Source organism: Notolabrus celidotus, chromosome 24 (assembly GCF_009762535.1).
Source record: "Notolabrus celidotus isolate fNotCel1 chromosome 24, fNotCel1.pri, whole genome shotgun sequence".
NCBI lineage: Eukaryota > Metazoa > Chordata > Actinopteri > Labriformes > Labridae > Notolabrus > Notolabrus celidotus.
In genome coordinates, this window is record NC_048295.1 from 7,336,622 (window position 1) to 7,363,186 (window position 26,565).

Consider the following 26,565-nt stretch of genomic DNA (forward strand, 5'->3'; position numbering starts at 1 on the left):
AATCATCATTGTGTTTATATATTAATGTTTTTTCAGTGCAAAACGTGGCCGGTTAGCTCAGTTGGTTAGAGCGTGGTGCTAATAACGCCAAGGTCGCGGGTTCGATCCCCGTACGGGCCATCTACGCTTTTGTCCTATGCTCCTATTTATTATCTAGTTAAAATTTAAGTCACATTTTTTATTATACTGTCCTATTTTTAATTATTATAGACACACATACATTATTTGTTCAGTCAATTTTTATTATTTCATTTTAATGTGGATTATTATTATATTTCTATGTAGTTATTTATTGTAGTTAATTAATATTTTTACAGAATACCCCTCAGCATTTTAACATTTTGTTGTGTTTTACTAGTGTATTTACAGTTTTTCCTCCAGTGTTTCCTCATCAAGATATCAATACAGCGTTTCCTCAGTTCCTTCAGCAATTTATATACTTTTATCTTTTATTTATTTATTTTATTTGTATCATTATTATTAGGATTTTCTTTTTAACATATATCATGTTATTAACCTTACAAAAGAATTGTGGGGCCTTGTTTTTTTTTTTATGTACAGCACTTTGTGTTACATCATCATTGTATGAAAAGTGAAATGAAATTGATTGATTGATTGTCTCATGTGTGTCTGTATAGGTCTAATATTACATGATAGCTATAGGTTTTCATTCAAATGTGTTTCTATAAAGTACTTGGAGGCATTACTATTAAAAAAAGAATAGAATTGATGACGACTACAATATTTCCTTTTGACAAAGTTGATCAATTTCTAGACTAATTTTGAGTTACTAAATTTTGGTATTTTAGAAACATATTTATTATAAAATATATGGTATAAAGTCTTGACCTTGGACTTTTGTTTTTTACATGGTGCATAAGGTAAAAAATAGGTAAAAGTCACACTCTCTTACTTTATTTCCAACTAAGTATTATGCAACATTAACATTATCCTACTGGCAGCACACATTTCAATTAATGTATATTTCAAAACTATCAATTATTGTACACTGCAATATATCGTGCTTGTGATACATTTAGAGGTTTCTATTTCTTAGGTTCCCTTCCAATTTGACTCTTGCATCATGACTCCTCATGGTGGCACTAGACATTAATCCTGCACCTTCTTCTCTTCAGTTAATCAGAGGTCTTGGTTATCCTGTGCCATTATTGTAGTATCGCTGTATCGCGATAATATCGTTATTGTGGGTTGCATATCCAGTATATAATGGTGAGTTACCCTGAGTCTATTTTTGATCCAAACTTTAACCTTTTGCATTGACAGAGCCTTTACCAGAGGCGCCCATGAAGAGGCGCTGTTCATCCGCCCTGGCTGCACTTCCCTCAGCCTGACTCTGGAGCGCCGGGGTGCCTGTGCTGCTGGAGGCGGTGAGTCGCTCTTTATTGTTCCAGTAGAAAGCTCAATGCACGGCTTCCCACATTTGTCTCAATGGCTACCACACAGAAACCACGTCCCACCTGAGAGGGAGCGGTTCGGCAGCGACAGGAGGACTTTGAATCCACCTAAACTTCAGCGCAACATTGTGTCGGATTTAGCTTCTGCGCTGGGAATAAAAAAGCGCATACAGAAGGACAATCTGTGGATCCTGAAGAAAGAGAGGGGGGTAAGGAATCATGCTATCCGGCTTATGAAGCGAGGTTACACGTAGCCTCTTTCTCTTCTCCTTTTACAGTGCACACTTATATTTAGATTCACAGTTTTATCCACATATCCGTCTCCAGTCTTATGCGCTTTTACGCGTTGAGGCAACAGTGCGTGATGTTTGATGAGCCTGATATCCTAAGTATAAGCGATTGCAAGCAGCCTGTTCGTTTTCCTAATCGGCTGAGCTCTAGGAGGTCCAGCAGAGCTTCTTTCACTGTAAGCTTAATGATAGACAAGGGATAGCCTTCCTTAGTATGAGCTTTAACATTTGCATGGACTGTAACATTTTCCAAAAAGTTAATTATTTATAGATCTTACTTTTGAGCTGGGATCTTACCTACTTTATGTCATGTTTTATTATGTGTTATTTTGCTTTTTTGTCATTCCATGCAGCCTTTCCATTTTACAAACCTGAAAATAGGCTTCTGGTTTCCATTGCATATAAGCCCACATATAGCATACACACTCAAAAGCCCTGTCTTTGGGTGTGATCTGGCAGCCTTAGCCTACTGACATCTTTACCCTGGCCAGAAGGATTACTCTGCTAACCTACATCCTGGCGCTTGCACTCTTGCCAACTGTACTCTTATGTGTGTGTGCCTTCAAAGGAGCTTTATTTAGGAGTGAGTCTGTTCTGATCAACTGGAAAATAGCTGCTTTGTGCATGCAGAAAATTGCTCCTTTGTATGACCAGCCTCACCCTGGAGAATGCTCATATGGCACCCATGAGGTGACAAACAATTCCCTTTCTTTTATTGATCTCTGGGGAGGGGGGCATGTGCTATTTCTGCAGCCCCCCCCCCCCCCCTTCAGAGAGGGTCAGTGGGGGAAGCAGCTCCCCATGATTGTCCCTGTCTCGCACAGGGTTGCATTCACTTTCACGATCAATATCACAGATAGAATTTGTGTTACTCTCTCTCCTTGACACAGCCTCACGATAGTAACCCTCCTGAGGGCAATAGAGCGGCTTAACAGCCCAGTGGGTGGAGAGTGTCACCTTGATAAAAAGTACTATCAAGCGCAAGTCATTGATCTGCCAAGGTTGTAAGTGTGCTATGTTTTGGCCTTGATCTTTGCCTCACCTGTGCTGCCAGCTTGGAGTAGACACCTTTGGGTGTTATATTTCAGCTTAGTCTGCCAACTTTCTTAGCTTTAACTTAAATTTGATCATCCAGAAGCCTTCCTCTGTGAATGCACATGCCAAGGTGTTATTGCATTATAGTTTAAGCTGACCTGCTGCAGTGTTCCTAAAGAAATCTTAATACTGTTTTTCAAAATGATCCCTATATTCCTTTATAAAACTTGCAGGTTTTGTTGAATTCAATTGATAACAAAGCTGCAAAAGGAGGATTTAAATGATCAGTTTATGATGTTTATCTTTTGCATGAAGACAAATTATCTAGTTGTTGCTTCTCAAATATTGATTCATCTTTTTTCTTTGCCTTAAAAGCTGCTTTAACAGCAACAAACCAAACACCTTTAGGTTTGGACTCTTGGTTGCTTGAGACTAGATTTCCAGTCGTCCGCCATTGGATTTAGGAACATGCATTTTTTTAACTGTTTTCTGACATTAAATAGACCAAATGATGATGAATTATCATCAGATTAACTGATTAACATAATCATTTTTACAGATTAGTGCTAAACCCCTCATGCTGGAGCACATTTTGTCATCTTAGCAGTGTGGAAGTGAAACTCCCTCCAATCACATCCCTTTTTGGTCAGTGTCAGCTTGTGACCCCTGATCCTCTTTCACAGCACAGTTACTGTATTTTAATCTGCCACCAGCAACACAACCAATAATCTGGCAGCTTTCTAACCAGCGTTTTGATCTTGCTCGTCCTAAAATGTGTTGTTTGTGATTGTGAGGCCTTTTATAGCTGTCAAATGTTGCTGATTACGCAACATTCCTCCATGTGAATATTCTAACCCCGATTATGTAACAGATCAATTCCACTTTGTGCTTGTCTTGATTAATAATTCTTCACAACAAAAAGGATTAGAACTAGATTAATGTCTGTCAGAGTCAAAGCCCTCTCTGTGGATGCACTCATGCACACACACACTCACGCTCACATCCGATTCCCAGAGCCCAGGAGCCCCCTCACTAAAAAGCTCTTGGGAAAACTTTCTGTTCAAAGGCTGGATGAGAGGCCTCAGTCCCTCCGATTTAAAGCCCAGGCTGCTGGAAGCTCCCACAGTGGCTCCCTTTGTGCCTGCAGTGTGATCAGCTCACTCTGTATTCCTCTCTTGCTCAACTTAACTCCATGTATAATCCTGCAGCCACTGCTGAGGACGGGACCAAAACTTTAGAAACTTCCAAACTAATCCAAAACTGGAGATACTGCAGAACTCACTCTGAACTTCAGGTGCTAGTTTAACTTGTTTATGATTTATGGGAGGGAAGAACTGTAGATACTTCATGTTTTGGTGCCTTTCACAGTAATTACATGTTGACCATTTTACCTTGAAGTCTGCCTGTCATAAGCATTCAGCAAATTTCTCTCCAGTATTAGTTAGCAATACTTTTCAACAGTCATGATATGTAGGAGTTAATCAAAAGCTAGACTTTGAAATTCAACCTGATAATGAGTTTATGTTTGGAGACTGAGACAATGCAGTCTTTGTTTGTGTAATTGGCACCTGCTGGCTAGTTAGTGATAATGTAAGGCTTTAAAAAGGGCTTTAAGATTACACATGTGTTGCTTTTAAGGATGAGTGAGGCCTCAGCACATTTTGCTTGCGTTGAAAGTATTTAGCATTTCATGACAGAGCTGTTACTCTCTCAAACGGGCTAGCAGAGCGTTCCTTTCAGTGCAGCGTGGAGAAGTAGCACACAAGAACAAATGAGCGTCCCACAGGTGTAATGAGTAACCTGAATGTCAGGTCCCTTTTTGTTATTGTCAGGTCACTTCCTTGGCCGGGCTCCAGTTTCCAGTATCAGCTTTTGTCACTGAGGTGAAAATAAAGGCCCAAGTTTTTGTGTGCAGGTGAATGAGGGATTAGTAAAACTCAAGGTGTGGAGAAACAAAGTATGAAGTTTCTTTTAAGGTGATTTGCAGGAACACTTTATAGCATAGTGTCTGTGTTTCCAGGAGGAGTGTACAGTGTTATCTTGATTTTAATAGATGCAGGACAAAGACATCTTTATTTCCACTTTTATACTGAGGTCAAAGGTCAGCTTCTGTGGCTGCTCCCCTGGAGCTTGTTGGCATTTACTGGCTGTTTGCCATTTCCAGGGCCTCTCTGGCCTTCAGAGGGCTGAGACTTCTTCTGTAATGCTTCAATGTAAACTTATTTTAAAGTCAATAAGCCTGCTGATTATTTCCTTAGCTTAGAAAGTAGTGAAATGTGTTAAAACTGTCTGTTAATCCACAATGATAGTTCCTCTTTTTGTCTGCAGAAGCAAAAAGGGAACTCAGTTATGAAATCTAATCCCAAGGAAGAGAAAGGTATTAAATCCTCACTTTGAAGAAGTTGGATCCATTCTGTCTTTTCATGAAAAAATACATTTAAGTCCTAAATTATGAGCCTAAAACCTTCATTTTCTGAAGCAGGTTTCAACTTAGTGTCATCACACATCCCATCTGAGTCTCACAGAGAAAAGTGTCAGCCATTCACTGGATGGAATTTTGGGATATTCTACAACAGACCACAAATTATACCCCCGTTTGATTTCACCAGATTTGGGCAAAGAAAAGCTGTATTTTTATTCTCAGGCGCATTTAAGGGGAGATTTTGGGATCACACAGCCTCAAATCAGTCTGATGACATACTGCATGTACTTGGTCTTAAAATATAAACCTTACTTTGGACACTGTGAAAGCCCATGGCGGAACACTTGTACAAGCTGGATGCTCGGCTGTCCTCAATACGGCTTCTGGTCCAGATTTAGTACGGTGTCCTAGATGAGAAAAGAAACCAGTACATGTTCACATCAGAAAATGTTACTCTTAGAAAATGACTCACACTTCTTAATCAACTGTGGTTGCAGCTCTGGACGATATAAACATTGATAAAGCAGACTGGAAAAGCCAGAAGAGGTGATACAGGCTTGGGTTATTCACCGGTCAAGCTCTACTTTTTACCACTGAGGATTACAACCTCCACAAAGACTCATCGTCAATGTATTGACAAGTGATCCAGTAAAGACTCTAACCATGTTTAAATGTGATTGTTCTCCAGACAAACCTGTGAGTGAACTCAGTCACAGAGAGGTGAGAGGGTCTTGGAGATGTTTTTATGAAAGTTGAGTGTCCTGTGCACTCAGTCGCACGTAAACACTGCTGTGTTTTTATGTCAGCGTGCTCTGTGCCTTCATCACCCCCCCCCCCCCCCCCTGACTGTCTCCTAAAACATTCCCCAGCTCTGATGTCACCAACCGTCTGCGAGGATATTTATTGTCTGAGGTTGAGGTTTTATCAAGTGCGCGGCATGGCGGTGGGGGCGATGAAAAGTTTGTGCCTGTTTGAGTCTGAGGGAAATGAGAGAGAAGAGGGTTGGGGTGTGTGTGTGTGTGTGTGTGTGTGTGTGGAGGCAGAGGAGGGGGGTGTCTTTGTGTGTTTTCAGACCGTATCTCATTTGCCCCACTTATGAGGCTTTGATTCAAGTCTGAACTGGTCTTACACGGAGCGGGGATGTTTGGTTTGTAGGAAACGCCGTAAATCCCACCTGCGTTTGCTGCAGCCGGGGTAAGTGTGTCTCACAAGGTGTGAGACATGTCTGTCTGCTTCTTTGTGCATCGGCCAAACTCCGAGTTTAGCTGTCATACTGTGGTTTAAACATCGCTTTCATCATCCTGACCAGTATGAAATCCCAGCTGAAAACTCACTGACTAAATGTCTGGTGGTTTTTACAACGTGCAAGGCCAATTACACCCAGACTGAATAAATGTGGCTGGATCTTTTCGCACATTTCTCCAGCTTACTCTGCAGAAAGTTCCCCCAGAAGCAATGTTCTGATGTCGTTAAGGATGTTTTTTTTCCTTCAAAATATTTGCTTGTCAGACACCCACACTGTTCCTATAAAAAGAAAACAGGAACACCATACAAGGACATTCTGTTTAGATTGTACCAACACACAGGATGTGATGCAACTGTGCTATTTAGGATAAAGGCCCATGTAGAAGCTCGAATCTAAGAGGGAATGCTGGATCCTTGTGTTTAACTGCCTATTATGTATTTAAGACATCCAAAAATATCTGAAAATCACAGCCTGAACAGATTGCTGGCTGTTTTAGCTTGAAGCACATAACTGCAGCCCCAAATTTTAGAGTCAACACATCTAAGAGTACTCTCTCCTCCTCTCTCCTCCAGACGTGAACAGAGGTGCCTGCAGCTCGAGCGCTCCTTTACCGTAGAGGGCCGTCACTATGGTGGAACCAGCCGAGAGGCCGTCCGCTGCCGGACAGAGGCTGAGCGCCCCAGACAGCTTTGGGGTTTCCACGTTGGAGCCCGGTCTGCGCCCTCCAACCCAGGCTCCGGGGCGACAAGTCTCCATAAGGGTTCAGCTGCTCGATGACACACAGGAAGTCTTCCAGATATCGGTGAGTAATGAGAGTTTGCAGGAGTCTGATTCTGCCTACATGTTGATTATTATAAACAGTCAGGGGTTCAATTATTGAATGCAGAGGTGTTACACATTCAATATTATAAGCAGAGTGAGATTTGAAGCTTGATATCAGCTCATCAAAGATATATCAGTATTGTTGTATATCTACAATCTGCAAAGAAATGACTCTTTGTTTCTTTTCATTTAGAAGTTCAGTGAGTTATCGGCTCCCTGTAACTGCAAAAAGCCCCATATGTGCACTTGTCTGAATCATTTTATTCAAAGTTTTGTCTATCTGTGATCTTTATATCGACTGTCTACCACTTTGATGTCAATCTTCATCAAGATATAACAAATTGAGATATGTGTCGTGATTGAGGACACCTTAAAGCAATCAATCACTTCAGCTGAAGGAGGATGGCTCGATATGTCCCATTTACCTCGAGCTCTTATCACACATCTCTACTTCCTGGTGAGACTGGAATTGGGATGGGAGCCAGCTTCCTCTTTAAGCCTTTGGACGGACGCTCACAGATGGAAACCCGCTGCAGCTTTCATTCTTTCTCTTTCTGATGCTATATTTAAACGAGTGCTGGCTTACTATCTTTTCATTTCCGGCCTTCCGTCATTATCTTCTTGACTTGTTTGCTTTAGTTCACTCTGCTGAAAACAGAAGTCACAGATTTTTGCACACATGCATTTTTAGTATTTGTATGAATTTTAAATCTCTGAGTCCAGTGAGTGAGTCTGAGGCTTATGTTTGTGTGCAGCAGCAGCAGCTTCCTAATGCTGTTTGGAGATCAGGGTCCTCTGAGACGTTACACAGGCAGTAGCTTTAATGACATCTGTGCTGCTGTGGGAGTAGTCTTGAATTTCTGAATTAGTGTCTACCGCAGGATGACAGAAACTTCGCTCACACACACACGCCCTCCTTGGTAATTTGCAAGCCTTTAAGAAACACCAGCCGCTGCGTTATCGGCTCAGAATTCTGTGAGTTTTTGCGATGATAATTAGGTAAAAATTCAGACGAGCCTCAGTCTCAGCTGGCTTGTCGAACATCCAGAGCTGCCAGTTTGGAAGAGCCGTAATTGGCTCTTGTGAAAATGCCAAGAATGTACGTGGTTGTTAGTGCCTGAGGATGTGTGCGACTGTGGCTGTACGGACAGTTTGACAGAGGGGCTGGGATCCTGGTTGTGGGATGGTGTATTTTTTAGCATTTTTTGAAACCCCTGAAGTCGTGTTTTCTCAAACTAGAGTAAGAAAACTGAAGTTGTGGTTCTCCACAGAGCAGCTCCAGCCTTTATTTACGACAGGAATCCCTCCCTTGCTGTCATTTTCTTGGGAGAGTGAAGTGTAAACCAGCAGGAGACCGGACTAGAAATAACACTGAAGGCAGAGATGGAGAGAAAAGGAAGGATTGAAGGAAAGAAGAGTAAAAGAAAGTGTCTGTTTTTATTGCTCATCTCACATTGAATGAAATAAGTGAGGCATTGTCTCCTAGCTTGGCTCACCTAATCTATCCTTCCTGTTACGATGCCTCCTGGCGTGTTTGTGCAGTAGGTGTAGACGATCGTGTGAATCAACAGATAAGCCTGCAGCCTTTACACCAGCGTTGGCACTCAGTCGGGCATTTCCTCATCGCAGGGAGAGCTAGCCTTCTAATAAACTACTCATTAACTCAGCCTGTAATCTACAAAACCTCACCCAGGGGGGTTGGAGGTGGAGCGATGAAGTTTAAAGATCCAAAACATCACCAGAAGCCACATTTTTCAAACTTTTGACGTCCTGTCGTTGTGTTTCCCTGTGCTGGTTCCATAGTTATTCAAATGCATGAACGGGGAATATTCAAAGCATTCTCTGTAACCCGTGACTTCCATAGAAGCTCCATGTTGTCCACAATGAGAGAGTTATGACGTGATATTTCTGCTGTTTATAAAAGGAGCTGTATCCTCAGGCTCTCTGTCGGGAATGTGGACTATGTGAATGGACTCTCTTAGTCAGATTCCCATGTGGGGGGAACATGTTGGATCAGAAAGAGATCCCACAGTGTTTAAGTTGGTCTCTGTTGTTCATTCAGATCATATGCAGCTTCTCCTTCTCATGGAATAACAGGAAATATTAACCCATCATGTTTTATATTACGTATGTTGATAAATCTGTTCTGTTAATATTTTTATTCTTGAGCTGACCTTGAAACTTACATTACTCTAGTATACCTTACATTCATAAAACATGGCTACTGCATTAGTGACCGCCACACACACACTCAGAGGCTTCATTATTCATGTGGAATAGAAGCAGCATGTCAGAGGAGTGTGAGAGTGCACAACATTGTCACTGACTTCCCCCTTGTAAATTATTAAAGGCAGAGAGGATGTGCAGTGTGTGTGTGTGTGTGTGTGTGTGTGTGTGTGTGTGTGTGTGTGTGTGTGTGTGTGTGTGTGTGTGTGTGTGTGTGTGTGTGTGTGTGTGTGTGTGTGTGTGTGTGTGTGTATTTGCATGCATGGTGAATAATCAGGGATGGATGTTACTCATTTACTCTGACTTGGTTTCACTTGGTTCAGTGTCATTTAGCGTCAGTGAATCCATCCACAGAGCCTGTCAGTTGATTTGAATGTAACTGCATGTGCTCGCTCAGACACATGAAACTCCTCATCTCTCCTCCAACACAAACCTTTGACTCATTCCTTTTTGATATCTGATTTTATTACACTTTAATCTCATTAAGCTGCGGTGTTTGGAGGGAAACTTTATTTCATGCGCCTCCCTGCCCCAGATCCTCTCTGTTTGTCATGAGTTCAAGCATCAGGGATTTTCCAAAGGAAACAATTTAGCTTTTTGTGGTGGAGATTATTAAAACAGAGGGGAGAGGGTCAAGTGATTTCACGTTGCTGGAACTCACACCTGATCCTAAATCAGATATTGAGCAGAACGCAGCAGCTTCAGTCATCCATCTGTGTCTACAAAGATGCCTTTAGGCACAGTATTACAAGTAGGCCACCTGTGTGTCTGCAGAGACTGATACACATCCATCGCAGCTTTGCACCCTAAGGAGAAGAAAAATAGTTATCAGAGGACAGAAAGTAAGGGGTCATGTGTAGTGAACAGGTGGTTATGCACATTAGAATCCCAAAATATTAAAAATAGTCCCTCTGATTCCTTGGCAAGCAACTCTTCCATGTCAATGTCTTCTTTTAAGCCTCCTTGTGGTACAAATCAACACTGACCTGAAATTTTAATTCACGGTCAAGTTAAGACATCAACTTGCTTGAGTGTACTTTGAGTAAACAGCACATATATCTTCTCGCTGATGTAAATACTAAACACATTAATCCAAAGCAGAAAGTAATCCCTCACAAATACAGGGTCCACCTCTTTTTTGGGCACATATTCAGAAACCTTTTATAAATCAAGCATACTACTGTTTTTGTCCCTCGTCTGGAGCATCCGTAACCTGAAACTGAACCCTGACCTGAAAAATCTGAAGCTAAAAGAGAGACAGACACCAGGAGGAGAGAGCAAAACAACCTGACAGTGCAGTGAAAATTGCACGCTTTGTTTCCTGCATTCACAGCAGAGACAACAATGTGTTTTAATCATATGTCTTTAACATACCTTGGTTTTACATTCTGCCATGATTTGCATGCATCTCACTCTCTGTTGGACCTCCATGTTTGCACCTGCATGTGTAACTCACTGCAGCAGACATGCAACATATTTAGCCTGAGCTGCATGGTAGCAAAGTTGAACCCCTGCTGACTCCCTGGAGAATGGTTGAGCTCAGTTAAGCCGGCCCCCCCATGGACCTGCCCCCCATTAGAATCTAACTAGCACAGATGATGCATATTTCATCCTTACAGTGGTTGCACATATGGAGCCACACTCTCATTCACTTTTGCATAAATGGGGTTCTTCTTTTTTTAAATCCATCAATCTGGGACGCCTGATTGGTCGATGTTTTCCCTGCACGATCTTCTCTAGCATGCTTACTTGACCCTAATCCGTGCAACACTATCCAATACATCCACACCAAGATTGACCCTCTCAGTTGATGCCAGAAGCTTTATATAAAAAAACAACAGGGGGAGGCTAAAAGAGGTTAGCACACATGTGGGAGCTGTGCGTGTTCCGTCTGCAATAAGATCATTTGTGTGTCATTTGTTGCATGATTGGATTGTGGCTTTATGATCTGCATGACTTCTAACCTTGTGTTTTGCGTGGTTTTGGAGATAGATACCACACTGCAAAGAATTGAGGGAGGGTTTAGTGGGATTAGAATGGTAGAGCCGCTTTATAGACGACATCATTTGATGGACCGGTGGTCTCCGAAGGCCTCTGATAAACGAGCTACAAGTCCCTCGCCACATTATGCACAAACGCACGCTCCACGGCTGCAATGTGGAGCTGTTGACATTTCAAATTGATGGGCCTTTGTGCTGTCGGCCACCTCGGGAGTAGATGATACACGTGGAAGGAACAGATAGAGAAGCAGTGGACTTACACACAGAGATTTCTCCTTAAATTTACATTTTATTGTGTCTCTCAATCAAACTGCACTCATTCATACATTTTGTTTTATTCTGGCCTTTTTATTCTATTTGAAGGCTCAATTCTGGTTTCATTGTGGCCCATTCCTCCTCCAACAGGGAGGTCTGTCTGCCTCATTTTGCAGCTTATTTCCTGGCTATTTGCCTCTTACAAGACCAGAGGAAATTAGCTTTAATGCAGCCTCGCATTAGAGAATTAGCATGCACGAAACCAGACGGTTATTATTTTGTCCAGACTAAGACCCAGAGTTATTTTAATCCTCAGATTGGACTACTAACTTTTTGTTATTTGACGAGATCCAGCAAGACTTTTTGTGTCCTCTATTTCAGCGTGATAAACCAAGCTTAGATTCTCTTTAAAGGTGTTTTTCTCTGGTATTTATGCTGCAGACACACAAGAGTTACAAAGTAATAAAAAGATGAGAAAGTGTGTATTCTGAAGCTCGGAGCCAAACTGTGATCGTGTTTCTCTGTGTGCTCAGAAGTTGGCTGTGTTCCCGGTAGTTAAGTCGCAGTGGTTTTTGGATGTGTGGGCAGAGCCAAGGTGATGTTTAAAGACGGTAAAGTGTAGTCATTTCAGGGAGAGGCTCAAACGTTTATGACCCTTTGCTTCTGCAGTTTTCTTTCCTCCTCTTTTTCTCTCACTCCCTATCTGTCCACACATCCAATACCTAAGCCCTCACTCCTGATCTCCAGAATAATCTCCTCCTTTCATTTGGCTGTCTTGGAGCACGTACAGTACTAACAGTAGCTTTGGCAGGCCGTATTCATCATCATCGTCCACCGAGACCTGCTTCGTGTGTTATAAGCCTGCAGTCCCTGCTCAATACGGCACTGTAACATGCTAGACGTACGCTGATGCTGTTTGCATGAGCTCACAGGAGCCCCATCAAACCACATTACATGGAGATGTGAGTTTATAGGCCAATATGCATGAACACAAATAAAGCCAGTACATATGTGCAAGCTAAAACCTGCCCTGCAGTTCTGCACACGTTAAGACGACTTAATCCCGGTCCTATTAAACTAAATATTTGATTAGGTTTACAGATTTAATATCCTCCCCCTCATGACTCTTATGATGGTAACGGGGAATGCACATGACTGAATAATGTATTGTTACTTCAATCATTCAAATAAATGGGTGATTAATCATTGTCTCTGCAGCTCTTAGTCACCACAGACCTACAAAGACAGAGTCTACACTGCTGACATTTAAGGGATAGCTGAGATAGATCCATCAGAAGCCTGAATTACAACTTTAAGCTTCAAAATAAAAGTAAGTTTAGCTGTTATAAGATATTCTGCTTCTTTTTCTAACAAGATTTGGAATTGGGTTGCAGAAGCATCACAAATGCAACCTCTCTGGAGGTTCTGCAGCCCCTCAGTTTGAACCTTATTATCTTTGCAGTGATCTGAGTGTGAGGGTAGCTATGATAATGAGACACTGCACTAATTGGCTGCCTGAATGTTGTCTGACCGGTGCAGACATATGCAGAGGAGGAAAAACATCAAAACAAACCTACCTAGGCTCCAGAAGATCCATCCCAGCACCAGGCTGAGTGTTTCTTGTAATACAGAGAATTAAAAACAGTTAGAATATGTATTTTGAATCACTATCAAGTAAAGAATCCGTCCTGGAAATAATGGAGTCATAACCCTCAAATTCAAGTAACATGTGGATGCAGCGTGCTCGCTTACAGACTTTTAAAGAGTGAAACTGTTCTGTGTTATGTAATGCTTGGCATTCAGTCTCATTCCTGTGGTCAGGGCCTTCGAAAAGCAACTCCTGACTGCACTGACTTTCCTTTAAGAGACCTCTACTCTTTAGTTCCCCTTCTGTAGCCGACCTCAAAGTTTAACCTGCTACAGGAGCAAATGAAGAGACTTTTCCCATGGGGGTAAATGAAGTAACCTACCATTACAGTAAAGTTTGAGTTTCACTTTTCGTCAGTCCTTTCTTTCAGCAGCCTCGAGACATCCTGTGGGAACTTGAACATGGAGCTGAGGCTTTGCTGTTGCAATAGAAGCATACGTTTTGCAACCCTGCAACGAAGGTGGGTGTGTGCGCGTGCAGCCACGTGGAAGCATTTAGCCGTGCTGAGTTCAAAGACAGGGCCACAGACGAAGCTGCCTCCGAGCTAGGAAGGAGAGAATGAGGAAAGGAGACATAGAGATTATTACTCTGAGACAGTCCCTGATGGAGAGACAGTAACTGAAAGATTGTTCCCGAAGAGTTGAGCCGGAAAGAAACGAAGGGGGCCCAACTTAGGGACGGAAAAAAGAGACATGGTGTTACTCTCGCTGTGACAGACAAAGAGGGCGAATGCAGCGACTGAGAGAAGGAGAAAGATGTATACAAACACACATCCGTCTCCCACAGACGCAAATGAATGAGCAAGCACTGTCTGGCTGCAGATGGGAATCTGTTTTAAAGTAATTGCAGTGAATGAGGTCCCAAGTGAGGGAGCAGGGCCCCATTTCGGGTAATCACTGAACCCGATTCACTGTGCTGCACCAAACCCCGGCAAGAAATGAGACGATGTTGTGGATTAGAAGTCCAGGCTTTAAAAGGCATGTGGTTTGATTTATTTTTATTCTATTCTTAAAAGTTATTAATTACTTCCTGTATTTAATTGAAGTTGTGGTATCTTGATGCTTAACATGCTACAACAATATCTCATTCCCCTTGTCATCACAAACTCAATCCCACTTTGCTTCTGGAATACCTCGGTGGTGTTGTTTTAAACACAAAAGGAAATTAGCATCAACCGCTAGACAAACGCTGGTAGGTTTATCTTCTCTGCCAGACAACCTGGACCAAAGCCAGAACTCATTTAGAGCTCCTGTTGTATTCAAAAAAATGAACTTGGCAGAGGTTGTTTAATACAAAAAAGAATTGTAGCTACAATTTAAATGTTGGTGTTGGACCCAGGAGTTCTTCTGTTTCTCATAATCAGATCGTTTCGCAGTTTTATATTTTTTCCACCTGAGAGCTGGAAACTGAAGCAGTGAGGGGGAGTCTGCTGCACAAAGTGTCGCTAAAATTAGATGTTTGCTCTCCTCTCTGGTGTGAGTTGGACAGGTCTTTATGTGCAGAGCTGTTAGGTTTTGTGGCTCCCCTTTGCAGCTGTCTCTGCTGCCGTAAATCTGCAGCCGATGATGGAGGAGAGTGGTTAGCTTGTGTCAAAGCTTCCCTTCGGTACAGGTGATAAAGTCAGCTCTACCTGTGAGGGATGAAGGCTTGGATTCCCCATGGAAATGCACCATCATCAGAAGTATATCCATCTTGATCTTTGAGCTCTACCATAGAACTTATTATGGGTGTATTTTCAGTGTTATACCAAACAAAGACCAGGAAAACCTCAACTCAGTGGCTGCTAGAAATGAAGGAATGTCCCTTTAAATGTGAACTGGACTTAAGCAATTCTTCGACATGAGAGTCTCTTGTTCTTCGTCTGGGAACTTGGAGAAAAGAACCGCCTAAGTGGGCCTGCTAAGAGTCTGTCAAGCAGCTTAAACCCCAAGTGTCAGCTTCAGTGTCTTAAATGAGATTGCTGCCCCTCGATAGGTGTTAATCACAGCCCCTGATTAAACCTCCATAGTGCTTGCCTCCCTCGGTCTCTTTTGCGGATCTGCACCCTGCCCTGTAACTCCCTCCCTAAATCTCTGGGTGTTGTTATGTGGAAGCATGCAGCACTGGGTTTCTATTTTCAAAAGGTGAAGTGTTTCTTAATCTCTTTCCTCGCCTCCGTTTGGATGTTTTCCAGAAACCCCAGAGGAATTCAATGGCGAGTCCCCTGCTGTGTCCCTGAGTCTCCTGCTGCTTGTTTCTCTGAGAAAGTCGCAGAGGAATGCAGCCTGGGATGTGTTGTTAAGGGGGGGGGAAAGTAGCTTTGGTTATCACCTTCCTCCACCTGTATGTGTTTTTCTCTCTTTCCTCCACGCCACTCTGTCTGTCAGGATGTTTCGTCATGCCTAAGTGTCATCACTCAGACCAGATGATCCTAACTCTCTGCAAATATTTGAGGGGTACTGCTCCTTCTTGTCGCCCTAATTGGGAATTCCCAGTATCACTTCCCCCGATGAATCACTGTCACCACTCTGTAAGCTCTGGCTGTGATTTATTCATTTGATTTAAGAGTGTTTTTCTTACTCTCAGATGGATTAAGTGATGCATTTTGACTCCCCACTGCCTCCAGGCAACATTTAATCAGACTTTCTGCGGCTGCAGAAACTGTAATGAGATTCGTCTCCGTCAGAAAATTGCTCATCATGCCGATATGTGATTTGATTGACGTGTTTTAATATCACTCAGATATCAAGTTTTAACGACAGTGAAAATTCTCCACTGTGGCATAATCACAATGCTGCTCAGTGTGTCCCCACAGCCACACATGCATATGTGTTTACCACAGGCATGGTTCCTATATTCACTTGTGTTTCCACGCCCTTTTTCTGGCTCCTAAATCATCTGTTTCAGCAACACGTGCAAAACAAAAACAGATGCCCCGCTGAGGCATCTGTAAGTGGGTTTAAGGGCTGTGTGTTTACTGTGAGGGTAAATGAGGTGAGACTTTTGTGCTTTTATTTCTTATTGTCTTACTGCTGTGGAGGGGAGGATGAAACTCTGTGAGCTACAAATCTTACAATGCTTTTTGAAGATGCCAAATGGAGTCACTTGTGGTTTGAGCTGCAAATGGAGGCGACATATTTAGCCTGTATAAGATTGCATTTCAGCAAATTGGAGGCATCATCACCATCATGGAAGAAGCCATTAGCAAGTTCTGTGTGCAAACCTAGTAATTCTACAACACATTTCCAAGTTCTTTTACTGATGTGTAAGTAGAAAACAACGAAAAACACAGAGTGTTTTCAGTCATAGTCAATGTAAATGTATGCATATCATGTCTGTATCATATTTGATTGCTTAATAACCTTTAGGAGGATCATATTTTGCATGTATGAGCGACATGCACCATATAATAGCTCTCCCTCATTCGTAATAGAAGATCTTTGGCACATGAGCAACCTTCCCTCAGAGTCAGCACAGCTACCCACGCTGAAAGCATACTCTTGATACTACAAGACACTCGAGATAAAAGCCTGAAAAAGCCTGAACCATGTGCTCGCCGGCCATTTCCATTTTATCATCCCGCTCCTTGATGGAGCTCTGGAGGCTCTCGGTGAAACAAAGAAGCCCTGTTGTGAGATTTACCGTCCTCATTATTGCACGAGACGTCGCAACGGCGGATCCTGCACGAGACGCCAATTGCTTTTTAATGGTACATACAGCAGTGTGAATGTATTTCCCTCTGCTGCCTGATTTAATTGTCTGCCTCAAGTGGTGTGTGAGCCTTAATGTCCACACACAGTCATGAACACACTGTTGTCTTCTCAGCTGCCTGTGGGCATTCTCTCATCATCCCCCATCAGGGTGTTGCCAGTCAAATCTCCCACAGTGCCTTGCTGTCACTGCTTGCAGGTATTCTGCCAACATGCAGTTTATTCAACAGTCCCGTTATAGGCACATGTGTGTTTGTGTTTGTGTGTCCATCTGTCTGTGATTTTGAGCCCTTTCCCTTCTGGCAGAGTAGAGGAACCAGCTCTGACGTCTTGCCAGTAGGTTAAGCTGTTTAATCTAATCTGGACGGGAGGATGTGATTGGTGGAGAGGACAGGACGAGGAGGAAGGAAGCCTCTCCCAGCTGTCCTGCTGTTCACTGGTATTTTGGTTGTACAGTATTGTACAGTATTCTTTGGCCTCAGATCAGGATGATATTTATGTACATAGACAAAAACAACATGAAGACTGGATCTATTTTAGAGTCAAATTATTGTCATAATATGCACAAAATCATTGATACGAACGGCATACAAACACATCGCACTGACCATAACGTGCGCTGCATCCCTAGCTACTGAAATCCAGTAATGTATTTAAGGAAGTATCAGTACAGAAACAACCTTCTATAAACCTTAATACACAGGCAAAAAGGAAAACTCATGCTAATGTTCTTTCCACTTACACAAGCCGGGTAGTTGTGAGTTTAAAATCCAAGAGCAGCAGCAGTAGGAGGGATACGTCTCATGTGAAAAGCATGAGTGTCAAATCGAGCATCTCATCCCAAGCTGAACAACCAGCCCTCTGACTATCACTTTAACATGGCAGTGCTTAACCAGATTTTATGGTCTGCTGTGCTTGTCCATTTCAGAAAATAGCCTGTGTGTGTTCAGACTATTAAACATCCGAGAGTCCCATTATTCACAGCCTCAGGGAACAAGTCTACCAATCCTCAGCCTATCTCTTGTTTCACATGAAAAGATTTGGAATAGGACAAAAATAATGCAGAGTAATTAGCGTCCCAGAAATGAAAACGCTGGATTTAAAGACTTATTTCTGTCCAAGCATCAAATAGCACATTGCTGTAACCCTGTCTTTCTTTTCTGGTGATTTTCAGCCAATTTAGTTTCAGTTCATCTGCAGGACTCTTCTCACTCTCTGGAACACCTTTTTTGAAAAGGTCCACCATGAAACTAAAACAGATTTACTGCTCAAATTACTGCTTAGCACGCACACTCACAGCAAGACAGGAGTTTAGTCAAGGTTCAGGTGATTCCCTGGCTCTCTCCCCCAGCAGGGTGGAGTTATATCTTTCATTTTCAGGCTTTATCTTCCCACATCTATCACCGCTCTCCTCGTCACATGAACTTGACGTTAACACGGTTTGTTTTTAAAGCAGAGCAGAGACCGATCGATGAATTTGTCTGCATATTTCTCCTCCAGGAAGGTCGATTGCTTGAAAAAAAACACCCAGTAAAGGTACAAATTTGAAATCATATCAGGTGTAACAACAACACATTCTCCTCTCGTATGCCAGACAAAGACTCTCACTGAAAAGATCCCTCCTGGAGGTCAAAGCAGAGGAACCAAAGGAAGAAACTGAGCAGCTCTGAGGTGTTTTTTTTTCTCCTGTCTTTCACCCCGTGGAGAGTTCTTATCATCAGTCTCACCCATCTGGTTTCTATCCCTGCTGACATTAGTCAAAGTGCAGGACTACAGACCTTTCAAACAGCCTTTTGCTGCATGCCAATTTGCCTCAAGTCCTGTTCTATTGTTTCCAGCACGTCTTGGGACTTGATTTGAAAATAACATATCAGGAGTAAGGAGATTTAATTTTCAAAAAGGTCCAGCAAGCATACTAAAATAATCCATATGCGTTATGCGAATGCCACTTAAATGTATTTCTATTTAGGGCGTCATAGGTCATGTGCATCCATGACGCCGTGGGAGGCTCTCTAAACTCCCAGCACACCACGACAGATGGTGAGAATATTTTGCTTGGCTGCAGGTTGCAGGGCAAGACAGGATGGAGAGCGGAGGAAGAAAAACAGAATAATTAATAGGTAAAATATGTCCATGAAGGTCTTGTGTAGTGAAGGGAGAGCTGACACAGGGATTCAGAGATACAGGGCTGACTGGTGTGACTGTTTTACTCACTTTCTTTAGGGGAAGAAAGATGTGTTTCATTAACTCTTCATCTGGACGTAAAGGCCACAGAGACGCTGCAACAAAAGGAAGTGAAGTGATGTATTAAGGTTTGTCTTCTATAGGCTTGAGAGGGCAAAGGGGACGGATAGTAAAGGGGGGAATTACTTTGATAAACCGCATGAGAAAGGTTGTAGATTTTTACAGAGTAGGAGACTCAATTAAGTTGAAAAGACGTGTGGACAGTAGAAACACTCTGCCGCCATTTTCTCTATCCTGTCATGAATTCTGAAGTCTGAATTGAGCAAGAGCCATTGGTTAACTTGAGTTAGGACTCCAAATAAGGAAGGAAGTCCCAAAGAAACCCAAAGTGAAAGAGCAGGGAGGCTTACACGTAATGAAAAGCAGCATCTGACCTGTTTTCTGTACACACTGTTGGGGCTTCTGGTCCTTCCTGGACCCCTCAGCTTTGTTTACTGTCAGTAACAGAAACCAGACACACTCAGAGTGTGAGACCCGCCACAATTAACCCCCCGGCCTGCAGTAATGTATATTTAAACTTACCCTTTAACACATTTTGTGTCAGGGGCACCATTAGAGGTGTGTTTGCTTCAGAAATGAGTCAATTATAGAAGGTAAACAGAAGGCGGGGGCAGGTACCTTGGCTTCACACAGCCTCAGTGTTTACTGGGAGTGCTGTGTTTTGGATTTCACGACTCTCGCATGTAGAAAAATATCCAGTTTATTGCTACACTAGGGCACAGAAATATAACATACAAGAACCACGTGCTGTTTTTGTTCCTTTTCCATGTCCAGAGCTATTTTGATAACTTCTTATTAAGGCTTGTCCTCAAACTTTGGATGCCTGGACGCTGGGTGCCAGGCTCCAGCACACTCATCTGAAGGACACTCAGTTTTGAAGGCTCACTGCTCGACCTGCTAGCCTTCTAATTATCTGGAGTCAGGAGCCATGTTTGTGTGACGCCCTGAGAGGACAGCTGTGTGAAACGCTGCCTTTAAGGACGCTTCCTTGGCCTTTGCAGGTTGCGTTTATGGTCCAGTGCTGCAGCAGGAAACTCTGACTTCAACTGTTTTTTCAGGCTCTGTAATTGTGTGTCTTCATGCAAACACACACACACGCCAGTGGATGCTTCAGTTTATGCGTATGCAGCAGAGAGTGCTCAATATGTCTGAGTATCACTGCACATCTGCTTGATAAGACAAAAATCACGCTTCAAGACGTGATAAAAATGTCTCTGTGTGTCACTGAGTGTGTGCGTGTGTTTTTGGCTGACTAAGAAAGGCTCATTGATAGTCGTCGCTGAATGAGAGGATTGTGATTTGAACTGAAAGGACCTCAGACTGAGCTCCACAGGATCTGGTCTACTTCTGGTCAACTGAGCCGTTCAACTCGCAAACACACCACTTACTTTTTACCCTTAGAGCTCTCAAAAACTCAACTTTTCAGCCTGATTTGCTTAAACTACTTCATCATTAACATCCTCACTTTGCATACTTGTTATGCAGGAAGTGTGAAGCCTCCATATATATCATGTTTGACCTCAGCTAAGTGGCAATTTCCTCTCATGAAGATGCTGCCAAGATGGAAACGCATCATAAGAAGAAGCAAACTCTCCTGTTTAAGTGCCACTTTAATTTTGGAAGCATCATCCTCTCTCCTATGTTTCATACACATTTTTTATCTGATGTTTCTTTGCAGGGAGCTTAATGTGTACATGCATTGTTGTTCTGATTACCTGTGTGCTGATTGAGCATTCATTTAGTCTGTAAACATGATATTTATACATTTCCAGGAGCGTTTACTCCGTCCAGGAAGTGAAAAATGAGAAAGAGGACATCCTTCTCATTGAGTCCTTTACCCTTGATCCTGATCGTTTAAGTCACGACCATCGCGTGCTGCAGAGAGGAGCTGCTTTGGTAACGAGGGGGGATTAAAAACACAAGTTACCTTAGACGACTGAAAAGAACACATGTAAGGAAAAAGCATGAAGACCAAGAGCAGCTCCTGAAAGTGAAACGCTGAAAACCTTGAAAAATGTAGAGACCTTGAGTTTGGTTTGGATTCTACAAGCCTCACTGTCTCACTTTGGACACTATCACCCTTGAACTTGACTTTATCTCCAGCCTCGTAGCAGACAGATTTAAGGTTTGGCTCCCACTTCTTTCAGCGGCCGTGTTGACCAGATTTAATGCACTTGGCCCGCTGCGGCGTGTTGTTTTAAGAGGTTTGCTTCAGTGCCCAAAAAGAACCAAGTCCGAGCACGCCCATTCGGTTTGAACTCCGTCTCTTTCTTCACTCTCCAGCGCGCTCTTTGCTCTCACCTTTTCATTACGACTTCTTTTCACTCCAGCACTTCAGGTTAGATTAAGTGACCCCTGCCAGATTTCTGAGGAGGCGCCTGACTTATCATGTTCGTGCCGCCTGTGTTATTGTTCAGGGGTATTGATATTCATAGATTTCACCACCAGTCCCTCAATGACATTCCCCCTTTGCATTCCTCGGTCTTGCATTACTTGAATGTGATATGGGATATCTCCCCAATGCATGCACACAGGCTTACTGTAGTCACTGGAGAAGAGTTTGCTAAAATTAAAGGAAAGTGGAATCTGTCGTAGAGTAATTGAGTTCAACGTGGACAACATGACCTATTGCACTCAGGACATGCTTTTCTGCAAGTTATTGTGCACAAAATATGTCAAGAAATAAGGAAGTCTTTCTCTTTTGTCCTTTTATTTCATTTCATGAAGTTGCTATAAAACTTATATTGTTATAAAAGTTCCTCTGTCCCCGTTTTCTTCTCTCCCTCATTGTACAAAGTCTAAATCTCCAACATTCTCCATCTTCCTCTCCTCTCTGCCTCAGCATGTGCTTTGTGTTTTCTGGGTCACATACTAAAGCTCCTGCATCTCCTCCAAGCCAGACTCTGCAGAATCTGGACCTCTTATTGTTGAAGTTGGACATTTTGTGCAGAAGTTTCCATGCACGCCTTTAATAACAAGAAAGGTAGAGGAGATTCAAAGAGTGAGTAAGAGGAATATTTAGCGGTTTTTAAGCTGAAGGAAGGGTGGATTTCTCCAGCAGCAGGACATCTTTGGTATTCCTTTGTTTCCCGCCTTTAAGACTGTTAAGCTTTTCTGCTCTTGGATCCTCTTCCAACCTGTTCCTCCACCTCTTCCGCTCCTCCCGTAACCTCCCTTAAACCGAGATTACCACCACCGAGAACCAGATCTTGTGCAAACTCCAACTGAGGCATCTGTCACTTTCACTGCCTCTCTGACTTTGTATTTGAACGACTTAGTAGTGTTCATTTTTATCTCCAGGCATTACTAGCGTGAGAGGGTCTGAGTACAGTAGGTCGGTGTGTCTCTGCAGACAGGCTGACCACACAGAAACAGATGGACACACGGTAGCCAGATGGTGACAGACTTGGCTCACACTTTGAGCTTGCGCTGCTCTGATTCCTGTCCCGTTCGTTTTTCTTCTCAACACACGCTGCCTTCACGACTTTCCTCACCCTGGTTCCCTCTCCACCTTCAGTAAACCCTCTGTAATGACACGCAGTGCTTTTCTTATCCTGTGAAGTATATGAGTTGTACATTTCTCTGTCTTTATGGTCATATAATCCATCTTCATAAGGCCAGACTCTACAATCAAAGACACACACACATGCATTATCTAAACCTGCATCACACAGCTCATCACCTACTTCCCTGTTCTTAAGGTGCATAAAGAAAGCATGTTTAGACTCCCAGTGAAGCGTGAATCTGAGATCTGATGATGAAGTCATGTTGTGCCTGTGTGTGCCTGTCAAAGAAGGAATGCTTTCCTTCATGCAACTACATATTAACTCCTCTCATCAGCGTGTGTGTAACAGCATGTTACTGCATTCAGCTTCACCGGCTTAATTTAGGGTTTGCTGCCGTGTCTGAGTCCTTTTAGGAAAATCCCCAAACTCTGAATCAGGATTGGTTTAATGCTAACAAGCATCAGGTACAGATACATGTTAGGATCTTCTCCAGGGGCTTTGTGGAGGTTGTTTTTGTGCTTCCCCAGATGAGCCTCAGCCTCCAGCTATTCATTAGACCAGAACCTGAAGCCTAGACCCCACAATGAGGTCAAAGGTCGTCTGCTTGTTTAGTGAGAGGGGCTTGTTAGTGAGAATGGCTCCCACGAGGGAGGATTCGTTGCTTTCCAGACTTTTTTTCCTCAAATTGGTCCAAATTTGAATAGTGTCCTCCTGCTGTAATGACTCTAATTTATATTTCACCACCTTTCTTCCTCTCTTCCAGCAACGTTCCCCCGGCAAAGTGCTGTTCGACCTGGCCTGCGTCCACCTCAACCTGACAGAGGGAGACTACTTTGGACTGGAGTATCAAGACCATCGCAAGATGACTGTAAGAGAGAATCCTCTTTCTACCTCCTTCCTTTTTTGATTTAAATCTCCACCTGGACTCAGTTATTCCACGTGTTTCACGACAGAGCAGCTGGTTGTAATAATTTGCACACTTGCTGTACTTTCCATGGGTGTGTCTGTCGATTGCAGTCGCTGTTCCATCTCTACTGCAGCGAGAATCTGCGTTTAGAATTGAGTTATAAATGAGACGGCCTGAGAGGAAGACTCTGCTCCAGCACAGGCCTTCACTGTGCGTTTCAGAGCCTCAGGCAAAAGAGCAGCAGCAGCTTTGAAGCGGATCGATAGAACAGATGAAGTAATGCTGACGAAATACCAACAGCCCACGAACACAGGAAGATACAGACCCACATGAATAAAAGCAGCTATAAATCAAGGAGATATCCAAACAACCAAGATTAAAAATACATCCCACTACATGTCATCATCCTTTGCAATTCACGCTGATGCTGCAACCCTGCCATATAGATTTAATGTGTCATGGTGTGTCTTGTGATTTCAAATTCAAGAATAAAATCCTCCAGCTGGACTGAATCATGAGTTAGAATGTAACTGAAGTTGTGTCCTCCTCCGTAGGTGTGGCTGGACCTGCTGAAGCCGACGCTGAAGCAGTTGAGACGTAAGTACACCCTAAACCGTAATGCTGAAAACCTTAATTAAGTAAGACATTTCGTCCTTGCTTGAAATATATTCTCTGTCTCTGTCTGTGTAACCTTATCCCTTCTTTTCCCTCCCTCAGGGCCTAAAAACACCATCCTTCGTTTCGTGGTCAAGTTCTTCCCTCCTGACCACACACAGCTCATGGAGGAGCTGACTCGGTAGGTCTTCTCGGCACCCGAAACCACACCTATCCAAGGAGGAACTTCCTGGATTATAAGACGCGTTGTTTGGCTGTTGGTTTCTCATGTAGCCAGAATGTTTTCAGACCTTCAGGAGGGTTTTCACAGCTGTGTCAAAGGCCTTTCTCACAAGTTTCTTTACCCATCTGGACCAGAAATAGACATTTCAGCCTGTCTTACTGTAAAATAAGTCATTCAGCTGTATCTCTGGTAACTTTAAGTCTGACAAAGTATCAGATCTTCTTGTCTCGGCTCAATCAGGACTTCATTTGTAGCAACAGTGCAGCCCCATTTTGCATCACTCAGTTCAAACATAAATAGAAGTATGATTTGACCTTTCATTTTTTCCCATGATGCCGCAGCGCTCTCTCGACTGCCCAGCTGGAATCACTTGAGACGAGAGCCGAGCAGGAAGCGAGCAAAGTGCCTCTCTAATTATTCTCTCTCTCTTGAGATTGAATAAAGTCTAAGAAATGTAATCCTAAAGATTACAAGTGTAAAGTAAGACCCCATATTTGATTCTATTTACAGACTCAGTGTTTTTCAACAACAGCCATCCAGTTCTTTAAGCTATTCTTTATGTAGGATATTTTAAGGATGTTCTGTCTTATGCAAGATTTGAATGGACAGGGTATCTGCAGGGGTTGCACAGTAATATTCCAGGCTTTTATTGCAACGCATAAATGTTTCATGCTTAAATGCCTAAAGATTTAAAAGATGTGTGTCTGAAGTCATCATCATAAGAACCAAAAAAAGGAATATGCTGCATTGAAATATGAAAAACTACAAGCAGCATGTTGCAGCACTGCCCCAAAAGCCCCACCTCTAACAAGTCAAACATCCAATCATAGATTCAGATTCATGAGGTGGCCAATCAGAAACTGGGGCATGCCACCCCTGACCGCCCCTCTGGACACACCCCTGACGTCTTTATGGAAGCAATGAGAGTTTGTTTGGCTGCACTATAAACGGATACACCAGTACCTCCTCTGTAGTGCTGCTGACAAAACAGCAGCTCAACCACCTTGTAAACTCAATCCATGTGACTATTTAACAGTTTGGGTATTCGTTTGGGAAAAGGATCAGTGCAAACACAACACATAACCTACAGGCAAATCCAAGGATGGACTAAAAACTGTCAAGAAGCCATCATCACTCTGAAAAACCACTGGCAATACTGAGCCTCTCAGACGGCGAGTTCCCTCCACTGATCTCATAATGTGTTAAAATGAGCCAGCTGACTCCACATTAAACAGGAAGTGGGCACACAGCCTTTATTTCCTTTGTTTGGCTGCATAGCGTTTCTCTGTGTTTCCTTTGATGGGTTATGTGAGCTCGGACAGACCAATTATGTCCCCGGACAGATGGAAGAAAGATTCCTTTGATTACATCAGGCTGAATTAGCCTTTCATTAAGAAGCAGGCACTTGAAATTAGTTCTGCTCCAGTGTACTGAAGTTAAGGTCTTATGTTTTATGCAGCTTGTGTTACTAATCCAGTACAGAAGCGCCCTTTAACAGAGCGTCTATGAACAATTAGAATATATAAATACGATGCATTTCACTCCAGTCTCCAGGCTGAAATAAAAAGATATCAAAACTCACCAAACCTCATTAACTTTTAAAGAGATAAGCATGTAGCATAAAAGGTTGAATTAAATCTGCTGGGGACCATTAATCCCTCCCTCACATAAACACACACATGCACTTTAATGTGTATGTCCGGCTACTAGTCCTCTATTTGTCCTTAAACAGCAAGAAAATAGAGGCTGGATCATCTGAACTCTGTGTTTGAAGGCGCTTAAATTAGAAGAATTAGGAGTAGTATTTTGCACATGTTATCGACTGTGTTTGTTTTATCTTTTATCCACTCTGTCACTCTGTCTCTCCTCCTCTAGGTATCTGTTCGCCCTGCAGATAAAACGTGACCTGGCCTGCGGTCGTCTCATCTGTAACGACACCAGCGCTGCTCTCATGGTCTCCCACATCATACAATGTAAGTGCAACACAAAAACACAAATATAGGTTATTGGTGGAAGGAGTTC

General features: G+C 42.8%; 1 protein-coding gene and 1 non-coding gene across 5 annotated transcripts in view; both read left to right on the plus strand.

Annotated features, from left to right (window-relative positions):
- LOC117808013 (FERM, ARHGEF and pleckstrin domain-containing protein 1-like) overlaps nucleotides 1–26,565 on the plus strand; it is a 44,985-nt gene that overhangs the window by 243 nt on the left and 18,177 nt on the right. For 2 of the 4 annotated variants that reach the window (XM_034677416.1, XM_034677419.1), the window contains exons 2-7: nucleotides 1,285–1,624; nucleotides 6,981–7,210; nucleotides 23,562–23,666; nucleotides 24,260–24,302; nucleotides 24,423–24,501; nucleotides 26,419–26,516. In XM_034677416.1, the coding sequence (XP_034533307.1) occupies nucleotides 7,037–7,210; nucleotides 23,562–23,666; nucleotides 24,260–24,302; nucleotides 24,423–24,501; nucleotides 26,419–26,516 (499 nt within the window). In that variant the 5' untranslated portion in view covers nucleotides 1,285–1,624; nucleotides 6,981–7,036. The remainder of the gene's footprint in view (nucleotides 1–1,284; nucleotides 1,625–6,980; nucleotides 7,211–23,561; nucleotides 23,667–24,259; nucleotides 24,303–24,422; nucleotides 24,502–26,418; nucleotides 26,517–26,565) is intronic. The other 2 variants (XM_034677417.1, XM_034677418.1) reach the window with 2 other exon arrangements.
- trnai-aau lies at nucleotides 47–120 on the plus strand. Its single transcript has one exon. It is a non-coding gene; the product is annotated as a tRNA-Ile (tRNA).